At 42.1% G+C, this 14,438-nt stretch overlaps 5 protein-coding genes across 5 annotated transcripts; 3 read left to right on the plus strand and 2 right to left on the minus strand.

The window, feature by feature from the left end:
* The first annotated feature begins 2,825 nt into the window (after window positions 1-2,825).
* Window positions 2,826-3,816, plus strand: FOBCDRAFT_232804 (uncharacterized protein). Its single transcript, XM_031191672.3, has one exon. The coding sequence runs from the start codon at window positions 2,962-2,964 to the stop codon at window positions 3,754-3,756; it is 795 nt and encodes a 264-aa protein (XP_031032903.2). The 5' UTR covers window positions 2,826-2,961; the 3' UTR covers window positions 3,757-3,816.
* Window positions 3,817-7,156: 3,340 nt separating this feature from the next.
* FOBCDRAFT_280531 (uncharacterized protein) lies at window positions 7,157-8,161 on the plus strand (the record flags this gene model as incomplete). The annotated part of the gene is made up of 1 exon (XM_031191673.2): window positions 7,157-8,161. The coding sequence occupies one exon, from the start codon at window positions 7,157-7,159 to the stop codon at window positions 8,159-8,161; it is 1,005 nt and encodes a 334-aa protein (XP_031032904.2).
* A 681-nt stretch (window positions 8,162-8,842) lies between these two features.
* FOBCDRAFT_10332 (glutathione S-transferase) lies at window positions 8,843-10,049 on the plus strand. The gene is made up of 2 exons (XM_031191674.3): window positions 8,843-9,766; window positions 9,815-10,049. Exons 1-2 carry the CDS (start codon window positions 8,909-8,911, stop codon window positions 9,995-9,997), a joined length of 1,041 nt encoding a protein of 346 aa, XP_031032905.2. The 5' UTR covers window positions 8,843-8,908; the 3' UTR covers window positions 9,998-10,049.
* A 131-nt stretch (window positions 10,050-10,180) lies between these two features.
* On the minus strand, window positions 10,181-12,710 carry FOBCDRAFT_285627 (fungal-specific transcription factor domain-containing protein; the record flags this gene model as incomplete). Its single annotated transcript, XM_031191675.3, has 2 exons — window positions 10,181-12,108; window positions 12,162-12,710. Coding segments are annotated over 2 exons (2,474 nt in total), but the record flags the coding sequence as incomplete, so codon positions are not given.
* A 466-nt stretch (window positions 12,711-13,176) lies between these two features.
* On the minus strand, window positions 13,177-14,226 carry FOBCDRAFT_232814 (uncharacterized protein). Its single transcript, XM_031191676.3, has one exon. The coding sequence runs from the start codon at window positions 14,111-14,113 to the stop codon at window positions 13,385-13,387; it is 729 nt and encodes a 242-aa protein (XP_031032907.2). The 5' UTR covers window positions 14,114-14,226; the 3' UTR covers window positions 13,177-13,384.
* Window positions 14,227-14,438: the final 212 nt, after the last annotated feature.

The raw sequence follows: 14,438 nt of genomic DNA on the forward strand, positions 1-14,438 counted from the left end.
GGTTATTAAATAATTAGTAGTAATTTAAGTAGATTAATATTAGCTATACTAGATTAGTTTTAATTATAAATTCTTAGTATTAATTATCTTTAATAGGAGATATAATAATTAGTAGAAAATATAAAGTCTATATAATAAAACTATTAGGGTTATAATACTATTAAAAGAAGCCTATAGGTACTTAATCCTAATAGGTTTTATTTAATAAAAGGTTATAATGTAACTTATAAAATTAAGTAAGCTATTAAAAAGGATAATTACTATAAGCTTTATAATATAATAATAAAAATTAAAATAAATTAAAAAAAAAGATAATACTGATTATATTAAATTAATACTTTTAATTATAAAACCCTTTTACTTTTATAGCCTTATTATTAGCTAATTAATGGAGGCTTTTTTAATTATAAAATAAAACTACTTTATAAGCTAAAAGGGAAGTTACTTAGAGGGGTAAATTTAAGCCAGAGGGAAAGAGAATTTATTAAGACTTTTTATAATAACTTATATAATAAGTAACTTAAGAATATTTAGTAATAAGCTAAACAAACACTAGAAAAGATTAAACCTTAATAATATATAAATTTAGCTACTTATAATCTTAAACTATAAAAGTATAATTAAGATAGAAGTAAGGTAATTATAAGGTTTAAAGAAATAAGAAGAAAATATTTCAAGTTTTATATAAGTTTAATTACTTAAAGTTAAAAATTATTAGTATTAATAATATAAAGAGGGTTAAATAGGTTATAAAATATAATATATAATAAATTTAATAAATTAGCTAAATATTAATATATTATTAATATAAAAAAAAGATAAAGCTTGTTATAATTATTTTCCTTAATAACTTAGTTAATTATATTAATTATATTATTACTTTTTATTAAATAAGGCTTATTAGAATTAAGTATTTATAAGCTTTTTTTAAGTATTATTATAATATAATTATTTAAAAGTTAAAATACCTATTAAATAATACATAAAGTAAAGCTAAAGGTATTAAAATAAGATAATAAAATAAGGTATTTATTTTTAATATAATATAATATAAGGCATTATATATTATATTAAAAGATATAATAACCTTAATATTAAGTCTTAGCAGATTATATAACTACTGCCTTAAACCTTAAGATTTAATTAAATAAGTAGCCTTAATTTATAAGTATAAAAAAGATATTTCCCTTATCCTTAGTAAGTTAAATATCCTCTTTATTATTCCCCTTTTAAGGTAATTACTATTAAGGCTTTAACCCTAAAAGGCTATATTAAAATAAGCTAAGAACTCTTACTTTTATTATAAGATATATTATTATATAATTATTATTACTAATAATTACTTAGGCTATAATTAGTTAATTATAGTAATTAATTACTATATACTTAGCCCTCTAATATAAATTAATAATATTAATATTAAAAAGATCCTAAGTTTATATTTCTTTTTTTATTATTATAAAATTATAAGTAAAGACCTATTATATATTAATAAGTTATAATTAATATAATAAGTTAATCTTATAATCTTTAATTACTAAATATAGCTTTATAATATTATATAAAATATATATATTATTAGATATATTATAAGCTTAATAAAGGTATTAAAAGACTTAATTAATTATTTAAAATAAGGTTAAGGTATATTAAGGTAATAATAGGCCTTTATTAATAGTATTATATTAGGCAGTAATAATAATTTATATTAGATATAGTTTATAAAGTTAAAATATATAATTAAATTAGTTAAATTAATAATATAAATATTTTATTATAAGAATTAAGGGCTATCATAAGGTAAAGGAGGGGAAATAAGAGGGAAAAAAGGAGGAAAAAGGCAAATTAAGAAAAAAGGTTTTAGTATTTAGGGAAAAACTATAAATATTAGTAGATTAAGGCTAACTTAATAGGTTAATAATAGATTAGATTAGGTTATAAGATAATATAATAGGAGAAATATAAGTTAAGGATAAATAAAATTAAATAATACTTATATAATATAATTATAATATTATTAATAATTTTAATTAAAACATATAAGTTAAAGTTAAATTAAATTACTTATAATAAGAATATAATAAATAATTTAAATATATTATTTATAGGGGTTAGTAAAATAATAATCTTTAAAGTAAGTTATGAAAAGAAATTAAGGCTAATTAAAAAATAAGGCTTTCTAGCTAGGTTATGTATAACTAGGTATAAGCTATAATTAAAGTAGCCTATTATAATAATATTAACTTAATAAAGTTTTACTTATTAAGAGGTAATAAATATTTAAATTATATTAGACTTTAGAGATACTTAAATAAATTTTTTAAGGCTAACTTAGTAAATTATAATATTTATTTTTCATATAATATAATATAAAGTATTATATATATATATTATTATTTTTTAAATTTATATCTTATTTTAAGGTTTTTAATAGTATTTTATATATTATTAAATTAGTATTTTAATCTTTAATATTATAATTTATATAATTAAAACTAATGTATTTTAAATAATATTAATTTCCTTAAATTATTATTAATCTCTTAGTAACCTTATTAATCAATAATAAATATTATAATATATAAAATATATTTATTTATACTTTTATAAATTCTAACTTAATAATTATTAATAAAACTTCTTTATATTAATTAAGCCTAATATATATTAAATATATTATTATAAGATATAATACTTTAATAAACTTAGTTATATGCCTTATATAGTCTACTAATAATAAACCTAGCACGGCTTAGTTTATCCACAGTTAGGAGCCACCTGCTACATATTGCCTTATCATGATGCCGTATCAATCAGCGGCTAATCAATACTAGGTCAAGCCCCATAAAAGTACCTCAAGAGTACACTCAGATTCTGAGGGACAGTTCACAACGTCATACATATCTACATGCATTTAGCGCCCATCTTCCAACTTTATTACTTTATGCTCTTCCTCTTAAAATGGATGAATGTTGGCAGCAGGAAATATTCTCTTCGCGGGCCTTTCATAATCGGAAGTCTCGCAAATTCACACCACAGGTTTCTAGCCCCTTAAGCATTACAAGAATCCTCGGCCCCTACCAACTTCAATGTCCCAAAGCTCATTCCCTGGTTCGTGCCTCTCAATGCAATCGCAGTCCAGCCAAAGATGAAAGGGACGTAAAGCATAAACGTCACCCCGCGAACTCGCCGCGGTTTGAGATCCATCGGTTTACAGATGAGGAAGATGGGTTGGAGGGCGACTTATTTCTTCCTGCCGTGTTGGATGCTTCTTTTGTCATGGCCGGAAGTCGGAAGAAAATCCATGAGATCCTGGATCGGGCAAATATCTCGGAGGAACCAGATTGCCATGCTGATGGCATAGCATATAGCCCTGGGAGAAGATCAGCGGATGACTCTGACGCTGATAATCAACAACACGAGACCTGTCCCGAACAGCAATCATCTGAGGTTTCGGGAGATGAAGATGATCGCCCGAAAGAGCCCCATGACTGCAAGACCACTGAAGAGCTGCGGTCTGACAATTTTGAGAAGAATACTTTCCGACAACCAAAGTTCTGGCTTTCATGGAGAGGAAAAGTACTTGTAAAGCCTGAATCGGATGTAGTCCCAGAGGATCATTCACCACTCGACGCGATTCAATCAGGCATTGGTTATATGGTCTTTACTGGAAATAAGTACCAAAAGTTCAAGGGTACCATCAGTTGTGATGTTCTGGGTTGGGACAATGTTGCAATAACTGGTTGGAAACAATGAACCCTTTCCGTGGAAGGCTTAGACTCTCACAAGGTATAGACTAAACTACGTCTTTCAAATAGAAACATTCAGCTGATATCCTCACTTGATGCTCTTGAGCCTCTCTCACTGCACTACTCGCATATGCTACTATCGCGATCTTATAGATAAAGAGTTTGAGCTTCGTCTCACTGTTATCCAGACAAGATCAACCTCAACAAGAGCATGGCTTGTGTCAGGATCACGATGGATCAACCAACCGCCACACGACAAGTGAATATGTAGCAGCATCTGATGTACAGTGGTCTGTCTTCTGTATCATGTTCTTTTCAGCTGATCGCCATTATTGCAGTAAGCTTGTAACTACTTGAGTAAACCTGAGCAAAATACTGTCTCTTCAGCGGCTGGAGAGCACAAATCTAATGCAGGGAGCTTAAGCAGGAATACGGAACCCGTACCGTGACGAAAGCTAGCACCCTGCGGAAGTACATTATCCAATCCTGCGACACGTCGAAAGGCAGTTTGAACTTTACAGCTCGGGCTTCGATCGGCATTAACTGAAGGCCTTCATTCCGTTACATGTGCATCTTATTGGTACGCGATGCCAAGCCTGACGTGAAAGGAGGGAGCTGTACCGATGAGGCCTCACTCCTCAGCTAACCTCCGCAATAGGTTGGAAGGACGAAGAGAAGCGGATGATTCGTAAACATGAGATGTACCAGAGTCATTGCATACAGTGACATCAGGCAACTTACCAAGTAAGGAATGGCTTCCATTTATGGCGATGGTGTTTTTGTGTGGGCACTTGCAGGTATTAGTGCCATGGACGAAAACCATGCTATAGTGTGTATTACCTCTCCTTGGCTGGCAGTGGACTTGAATACCAGGGCCGACGACTAAGCTGATGCGAATCCAATCAAAGTATTTCTGTCTGCACATATGGCCATGGCGACCAGAAGAGCAATGGGTGAGGATATTGCGCTCCTAACTTCAATTACCATGAATCATTGAAGACTCGAGGTTGTGAAACTCTACAATGCTTCTCACGTTACACGGCTCCATTGTCATTTTAGGGATCCGCCGGAGTGCGGAAACCATAGATGGCATAAGACTCACGGAGATAACTGGGAACAGATTTTGAGCATGGCAATAAAGTTAAACATAGTGGGGATAACTAAGTTGAAGTATGGATGATAAGAGTCCGATTGAAGCATTTTCGGATCGAAGGAGGACTCTCAATCGTAGAAAGTGCTGGAATCGGTAATCTTTCGTGAGCGCTGCTGCATCTAAATGAATAGCGAACACTCGTTTAGAGCTTACACTGCATGCGGCTGAGTATCTAACAGTCAATAGTTTGAGCTTCTGGCAAGACATCGCCAAGGGTTATGTCTTGACCATGCTGATAAACTCAAGTTAAATGGACCTAGACCTTGAACTAATGCAGGTATAAATCAACACGAGGACTCAACTGTTTCACATCTGACGTGATGTTGTGATCTGGCCAAATCAGGATCGGGCTTCCATTTTGAGGTGTAATTGGTCCGAAAGAAAGTCCCCGATAAAAGCTAAAAATACCCTAAACGAGACTATTGAATGTTGTGCAGACAGAACTGGACACCCTCTCAACAACATTCGCTCTGTTGGTGGACAAATGAGGCAATACGTCTCACAAATATCGCAATTCTCACTAGTGGCGCGAGACTCAGGAGTCGGTTGATGTTAGCAACGACTAAAGATCACGAAATACAAGTTATGACTGTAAGCCATGCATTAATGCATAAGACTTGACACGAGCTCCTAGGCGGGCACCAATGGTTGTCCCTCCCAAATGATTATCTCCTAATGCATAACAGAAATACCGCGATCGAGCTTGCATGAGGCGCCTGCACAATTACACTCACATATAATGTTGGTGATGGAGGACTTCGGTGTTGGATTTGGTCAGTACGATTCGCATGCTTTCTTGAATCGCCCAGAGCCAAATCGATCAATGAAAATATCAAGTCAGGCTAAGCTGAAACACTTGGTTGACTTGATGTGCATGTTAGAAAGCTTAAATAGAGTTCTCTTACTCAGTCATGGCCGATTCAAGATGACACTGTAACCATGTCAGCGTACAAATCTAGCTCTCAGGTTCTCAGGTACCTGGAAAATCTCGCTTGATAGCTCCAGGGACAGACATTTTAGAGACAGGAACAACCATAAATTTTAGCTTAGACTTGATACTAACACAGAATTGAGTTTGGATCTGACCGTTACAGGTGCCTCAACGTTGAGGCCGGTTTGGCTTGATACCCGCATTCCTGAGCATGCAACCGCTGGCGATGTCTTGATTGGGGATGACCAACTCGACCAGACTTATTTCGTCCTACACACAATATGCATAATGAGTAGCATATTGTGTTGTGTCATGCTCATAGCATTATCCCCGGAAGCCTCGGTTGTGAGATCTGAGAAAGGTACAGCAGCAGCAACGAACCGAAGTTGCGGAGTGAGAAGCTGTTCTTGCGCCAACAAAGCTCTTTCGTTCTATTTCTATTCGACCGTCAATAAATACGATCTATCCCATGAATTACTGTTTCACATCTAATGGGTTATTTTATCTAAAGCTGACCTATGGCTGTCTGGTCACGGAGAGTCCATTTGTCCGAACCGCACCTGAAGACCAATTGGCCATAGTAACCCCACAAGTATTCTCAGCATTCTGTTGGTGGGATTTACCCTTGACTGTTTCAATATTCAGCCTCAGGGGAACCGTGACCCAACCTTTGCTCTCTGCTTCTGCATGAAGACACCACATTCAAAAGTGCATGCATGATACGAGAAGACACAAATTTCTGTTCGTAAGCAAGCCACCACTTGAAGGCAGACGACAATGACAACACCATTCTGCAATAACGCCATGTGGCAGTTTTTTTCAGAGTGTCAACTCCGTATCGACAGAAACAGTCATGTCGAGCTTGGAGCATCAATGTCCTTGTAGAAGCCAATCGCATCTAAGAATCAAGGCGGAATTTCTCATCCGAGAGGTTAGACATCTATTCGATTTGAGGTTAAGAACTAAGGCATCATGATGCATGCCTGTCGAATATTTTCCAAGGGAATGTAGGTAGGCATGCCACCATGAACTCAACGTGGATTTCACTCGATCCCAGCCGATCCATTCACGATGGAGTGCAGCACGTTGATCGAGGTCAATGTAAAGGTATTGTATGGTTCTTCTCAATGTCTCGTCCAGCGACGAGAAACGAACATAAAAGCTCGTCGTTTCCCCGTCGAAATCTATTCTCGTCCCTCCTCATCCGCCTTTCACTTTCTCAACTTCACTTCTTCAACTGTCTCTTCACTCTTTAGAGGGACTTGACAATCTCTTTACAATCTTTTCTTCACTGCAGCACAGCCCTGCCAACCATTTGCAAAGATGAAGCTGTCTGCTGTTACCCTCTTGGCTCTGAGCTCGGGAGCTGTCTCTGCTCCTGTTGCCGAGCCTGGCAGGGAGATCTCCTACCATGAGTACAAGCCCAAGCCATACGATCCCGGCTGTGGTATAGAGAAGCCGAAGCCTCACAAGCCGTGGGAGAATTATCCCAGCCAGCCTGAGAAGCCGCACTATCCTCCTCCCAAGCCTCACAAACCAGAGCCTTGGCATCCTAAGCCGGAGCCTCACTATCCGCCTAAGCCTCATAAGCCAAAACCGCATTACCCACCTAAGCCTCATGAGCCAAAGCCTCACTATCCTCCTCCCAAGCCTCACAAACCAGAGCCTTGGCATCCTAAGCCGGAGCCTCACTATCCGCCTAAGCCTCATAAGCCAAAACCGCACTACCCACCTAAACCTCATAAACCTGATCATCCAGGCAAGCCTCATAAGCCGTGGGAGGATAACCCTGGTCAGCCTGGGAAGCCTCATTACCCTCCTCCTAAGCATCCCAAGCCTGAGCCTCACTACCCACCTAAGCCTCATGAGCCAAAGCCTCACTATCCTCCTCCCAAGCCGCACAAGCCTGAGCCTCACTACCCACCTAAGCCTCATGAGCCAAAGCCTCACTATCCTCCTCCCAAGCCGCACAAGCCTGAGCCTCACTACCCACCTAAGCCTCATGAGCCAAAGCCTCACTATCCTCCTCCCAAGCCGCACAAGCCTGAGCCTCACTACCCACCTAAGCCTCATGAGCCAAAGCCTCACTATCCTCCTCCCAAGCCGCACAAGCCTGAGCCTCACTACCCGCCTAAGCCTCATGAGCCAAAGCCTCACTATCCTCCTCCCAAGCCGCACAAGCCTGAGCCTCACTACCCGCCTAAGCCTCATGAGCCAAAGCCTCACTATCCTCCTCCCAAGCCGCACAAGCCTGAGCCTCACTACCCACCTAAGCCTCATAAACCAGATTACCCAGGACCTGGTAACCCCGATAAGCCTTCTACCTAGGCCAGCAACTCAGGGCCATCCTTCCATGCTTCAACAAAAGCTCAGCTTGATCTTGCTTGATGAAAAATCACACTTACGACTGGCCCCAAGTCTGGGATCATTGGGCCAGAGGACTCGTGGCTTATGTGCTAGGATGATGACAATGTTTGGAGGATGTTCACGCAAGGCAATCAACACTCGTTCCCTCACTTCTCACACATCTCAACGAGAGAACTTCTGTTTCACTTTTTAACTTTATGATTTCTACTCTCAGTCTTTGACATCTGTCGTTGAGTGGTTTCTTCTCTTCTTCTACTCTCTTTAATCCTGTTCTTCAATACTTAGGTTGAGAAAGTGGAAGGTGAACGCGACCTGACACTACATACTATCATTTATATCAAACATGTTATTCTCCCAAATTCCATTTCTGTGACTGTCCTGTATCGTTTTGAATCTCTGAACCATGATCCCTGTTCGTTGTGATCCAATCGCCATTATATACCGTGGAACTCACTAGTACTTCAGCATGGCAGCTTCAACTCATACACGGCTTATTTCTATCCGTTTCTATTAACTACACACTATAAATGCCTGGTGCATAGGTCAATAAAGCTCAGTTCCGAGGGCAGTTCCGGAACCGGACTCTAAATTCCGATCATCCGTCATCAAGCGGGGTCAAGCACCCCATCTCACCATACGAACCTCACATCCTCATAAGTAACAGGTACACAGGTTTTATGCATCATTTCGTTGATTTGAGCTCATAAGATGACTGTCCATAGTGGCCCTGATGACTCGTGGCATGGGTTCATTACTTCGGACGGCCCATTCCAGCCAGAGAAGGACCGCTACCATCTTTACATCGGACTGTTCTGCCCTTTTGCTCACCGAGCAAATCTCGTTCGGCATCTCAAAGGTCTTCAAGATATTATCAGTTTATCCGTCGTGAAGCCATACCCCAAAGGTGATGATAAGGGATGGCCGGGTTGGCAGTTTCCGAGTCCTCCGGATGATCTCTATGAAGGGGCTACCGAAGATCACCTCTTCAAATCAAAGTATTTGCACGAAGTTTACTTCAGAGATGATCCTGATTATAAAGGTCGGTACAGTGTACCTGTTCTCTGGGATAAGAAGGAGAATCGAATGGTCAATAATGAGAGCCACGAATTGCTTCGTTGGTTGCCAACAGCCTTCGATTCCATCCTTGACTCGAACAGCTCCGGGCGAGACGTTGACCTCTATCCGGAAAACTTGAGATCGACCATTGACGGCATCAATATCTGGATGCAACGAGACCTCAACAGTGGCGTCTACAAAGCCGGTTTCGCAACGACCCAGGAGGACTACAACAACAATGTGCCAACAGTCTTCGCGGCACTTAACAAGCTCGAGGCACTGATCTACCAAAATGGAGGACCCTATATCCTTGGCAAGCAGCTCACCGAAGTTGACATACGCGCGTATGCTACTGTCGTCAGATTCGATGTTGTGTATGTTGGTCACTTCAAGTGCGACCTCGGAACCATTCGCGCCAATTACCCAGTCATTCATGAGTGGCTCAAGAACCTCTACTGGAATGTTCCAGGTTTCAAAGAGACGACAGACTTCAGGCATATCAAGGAAAACGTAAGCGCATAACTAATCTACCTGGATAGGACTAATTTGGGGGTATAGTATACAAAAAGCCATTACAAGATCAATCCTCTTGCTATTACACCTCTTGGTCCCTTTCCATATATGGAAGAGGGCGTTGACTTGGACTTTGGCAAGTTGAAGCCAGGAGTGATTCGTCACCCGGCTGTGCTTGAGCGTCAGAAGGAGCTGTATGGTTCGGAGGACTTTAGTCAAAGACTCTAGTAACCGCGTAGATATTACACTACTACATGAATGGATACACATGATGTATTAGATTAGCCTTCGAGTATTTCGCGCCTGATGGTCGAAACGACCTTTATGTTATCTTGATTCGTATTTGCTCCATGCGAGCATCATTCTTGGGCTGAAGTTCTGAGGCCCACTGCCCAAATCCATCAAGACGGCCCCGTGTTTCCTGCATTCAATTCCATGCCTGTAGCAGACTGTAGCCATGTGTTCCAGTCAATGTCAGTATCAATATCCATATTGATATCGATGTCTCCTAATCCGTTGCCACTTTGATCCATGTCGGTCCAAAGCCACGACGCAACATCTGCATCTCCAGGCTGGCCATCGGCCCATGTTTGGCGAAGCATGGTCATCTCTGTTGGCATTATATCACCAGATACGCCCATCTGAAGACCAGGGTGGTAAGAGGCAAAGTCGAACGAGGGGTTTGCCCACTGAGTGGCATTGTCACCCATGGCCTGATTAGCTAGAGATTGCGTTGTGTTGCTCTCACCGGTTTGAGGCACAGGTTGCTCGGAAATGCCATAGGTAGTCTTGCCGACAGCGGAACGCCAATGTTCAAGAAACCGCTGCTGCAAATTTGCCTCCCGCGATGATTCCGGGCTGACAGGAATAGGAAGGGCGCGATCAACCTGCTCCAGAGTCTCGATCACAGCAGTGTTGTTCCGAATTTGCACCAATTGCTCGTCCCTGTGACTTCTCGCTTTAGCCATTAATCGACGCAGCGGAACCCACATACGCGCATTCTTGGTCATGTTGTGCTGCGATGGTATCAACCAGACGCTGTGCAGAGCCACCCATGCGCGTTCAACAGTAGGCGACCACTGCCGTCTGGATATCTCAATCAGAAGCCATACAATGGCATACCAGTGAGTATACGTCTGGTAGATCCATCGCCACTGACGGCATTTCGTCTCAGCATTGAGCGCGTGGTTATGCTCTGCGACCTCAATAGCGGCGACAAGCAGTTTGTCTCGAATCTCGTCCGAGAACCGCTCATTTGGTGACGCAAAAAGCGACGGAAGATACACTAAGAGTGTCAGCTTGGAAAGCACAAGCCGCGTACACACGATCCCGACCCAGTTGGCTATATCTTCTGGATGTGCGGAGCGGAAAAGGTAGCCATTCTCGAGCTTTTCTTGGATACCGTCGAGCAGCTTAGCCTGCTCCCCGAGGGTAGGCCCAGATGAGTGAATACTCGATGCCATCAACTGCCTCGAAACTCGAGCTAGTTCACACATGGCGAGTGCGAAAGACATGTCTGTAACGCCTTTGCGCTCTGGAGGAGTCTCCTTCGTTTCGGGCTCAATGTCCGAAGTGTTAACGTTTAGAGGTATCTTGGTATCGAAGCTGTCTTGTGTGATTGAGAATTCAGTCCCCTGATCTTCAGACGCACGAATGTCAACCGTAACGATCATCCACCAAAGACGACGTCGTTGCTCAACTTCAAACGGTGAGAGATGCTGGAACCTTGAACCGTCTCGGTGAAGGCCAACAGCGTGAGCCATACGAATCATCAAACCAGTCATCATCCAAACGTAGACAGGGCTATCGTACCGCCTCGCGAGAGATAAGAAGATGACCAAGGCCTGAACAAGGACAATGTCCGGGTTGTTGAGGAAGTCTGCTCGTGCCAAAGCCTGTTCAAGGCCTCGACGGAACTTCATATTGAGCTCCGTTTTCGTAGATCCAAAATTGGCTAGCACATCGTCGTCTTCCATGGACGTGATGGCAGCATAGTAGATAGAGAAGAGCAGCGCTTGGTGCTCGAGAGATACCTTGGCCGCTGTCCCAGGTGAAGGACGAACCATCTTTCTGATGCTCGGCATATGCACAATGTGCATGATGAGGTTGATGTTCTCGTCGAATACGTCCAGTAAGAAGGGGATCTGTGATGGTAACGGACTGAAGTCCTGTTCGCCAGGCGATGCAGGAGCTTGGCTGTTTCGAAACAAGAAAGCATGCCGCTCCGATGGTTCTCGGTAGAGTTCCTGAGTTGAGGGAGTGCTGACCGGAAAGTCTTCATCTTCGGAAGACTCATCGTCATCTGCCATCCTACGAGTGTCCATCTTTAACCCATCGAGCTGCAGGCAGTCAGAGCGATAAACGGGAAGAAGCAAGGCTGGAGTTGACGTACCTCATCGCTGATACGGGACCAGAAGCCACTAGCTACATACTTCTCTCTATTCTTATCCTTGATCACCATTCTCCCAAAATGTTTCTGTACATCTGAAGCCGTCGATGTCGACGACGGACTAGCTGCGTCCTTTACGACATCCTGAGGCGACGGAGCATCCGAAGACGCACCCCTACTCGCAGCAGCATTAGCCACCTCAAGCTGTCCACTCAACTCCTTAACCAAATTCTCCAGCGTCCGCAGTCTATTCATAACCTGATCCGTACCAGAGCCACCCGCACCCTGTCCTGCGACACCCTGTCCATTATCGGCGATGCGCTCCAAGCGCCGTGCCCATCTTGGCGGACGGTCATTGGAGGGCACCACGCAGGGAATATTAGCCTTGCGACAGTTTGAACATGGCGACAGCTTGTCGCAGCGCACTTTACGACTGCGACATACAACGCAGCTGCGGAGCTTGGCTGTGGAGGCGTTCCTCGCGTTTTTCTCGGGCGCGGAGGCCGAATCTGACGCGAGAGGGGTTGGGACAGCGGGGGAGGGCGTCATTCGTAATGAACAACGATAAACTGACGGGCAAAGATGAGATGGCAGCTTGTACACACAGCTTCGTCTGGCAATAGTTTGATCTTTTTGTCGCGATAGAGAGTCACGTCTTTCTACGAGGGAAATGAGCCTTTCATCGGGTGAACTATCGTGGTAGATGCGCTGCTTCCAACCATCGCTATCATGTATCATCAGTCACTACTTCATCACTGCTTTCGGCAAGCTAGGGATTCATCATAGGTAGAATTTCTCTCATTACTAAGCCTTCTCCAAGTGTCTCTTTACTATTGAACTTGTAATCAGCTGTTAAAACATATACATGATCTATTGTTATCCATTTACTCTGATCCCCAAGCCTGACTGATAAGTATCTGCGATACCGAGTGTTATAGCCCTGATAGGTTATCTGAAAGTGAAGATAAGCGCTAAAGCATTTTGGGACAACTGTACCATTCTGATTCTCCCCAGCACTGATGCCTCAGGATAATCGGTCATCATGTCAACTTCTCTGAATCGGACACCAAGAGTTGATTCAAGACGGCCTGGGAATCTTTATTGTGATGATTATTATTTGTATCAAGTAAAAACTAGACAATACGAGCTAATTTATATATACGTCCACGCTGTGTTCCCAAGCAATTCCCAACGCCTTCTAAATGCACCTTATTCCGTTGAACCCCTCAGTAGGTGATGGATGCAATCTTGTTCACGTACTCAGCGTGCGTCTTTACCAGCAGTTTATCTGCCAGCCATTTCCCAGCGTCCTCTCTTGAAATGGTGTATCCGATCTCCAAAGACTCTATCCCGTTCTTGGGGTCCTCGATGCCCACGCGCACTGGCGTTTCACTCTCACCGTCCACCAACAAACTGCCCCGCACGATGGTAAAGTCCTCACCACTATCGGCCAACTTGGTCTCCATGATCTTTTTGTCTTCGTGGGGGACCTTCAAAGCAATCGCATAGATAGGGTACAACAGAAGGGGATAATCGCGCCCAAAGTCTGACATGCCAGTGGTGCTAAAGACAGTGATATGCGGTCTTCCAACGGCACCCTCTGCACGTATTTGCGCGAGCGCATCAAGAAGGACAGCGATGCCGACCCGACAGCAGTTGGGATCATCAATCGTCATTTTGTGAATGATTGGTTTGCCGCCGATCGTGGAGACAACCGCATCCACGATTGAGCCATCGTCCTTCTTCAGACAAGAAGCTACTGCCTTGATGTCGTGGGCATTACCTTCAATAATTTGTAGATTTGGATAGCTTTTTGGGGAGACATGAGCCTCGAGTTTTGCCGGAACTCGACATAATGCGACACAGTTATGCCCTGCAGCCAGTGAATGCTTCAGCGCTGAGAGGCCTACGCCTGTGCTAGCGCCAAAGAAAGCGATTGTCTTTGGTGAAGACATGATGGTGCGTGAGATGGCGTTTAGGAGATTGAAGAGGGTCGGGTATGGTTGTTTCACTAGAGGAATTCTTTAAATACAGAATCTTTATTGTTGGAGTCTATTGTTGATTGTCGAGGCCGCGACCTTTCTTTTGTAGAGTTAGCTTGAGGCCGACGGTTGACCGAAAGCGAACAGGCCTGTAAAACGACTGCTAGAATCTCGCTCTTTTTTCGCGTCCCCTCGCCTGGCTGCCTGGCTGGACAAGCAGGACAAGCTCAGGGTTGGGCGCCAACCGCAATTTAGCCGTACCGAGTTCTTGATTCCACCTCTTATGCACTGAAGCATA

The sequence above is a fragment of the Fusarium oxysporum genome, chromosome X (assembly GCF_013085055.1).
Source record: "Fusarium oxysporum Fo47 chromosome X, complete sequence".
Lineage (NCBI taxonomy): Eukaryota > Fungi > Ascomycota > Sordariomycetes > Hypocreales > Nectriaceae > Fusarium > Fusarium oxysporum.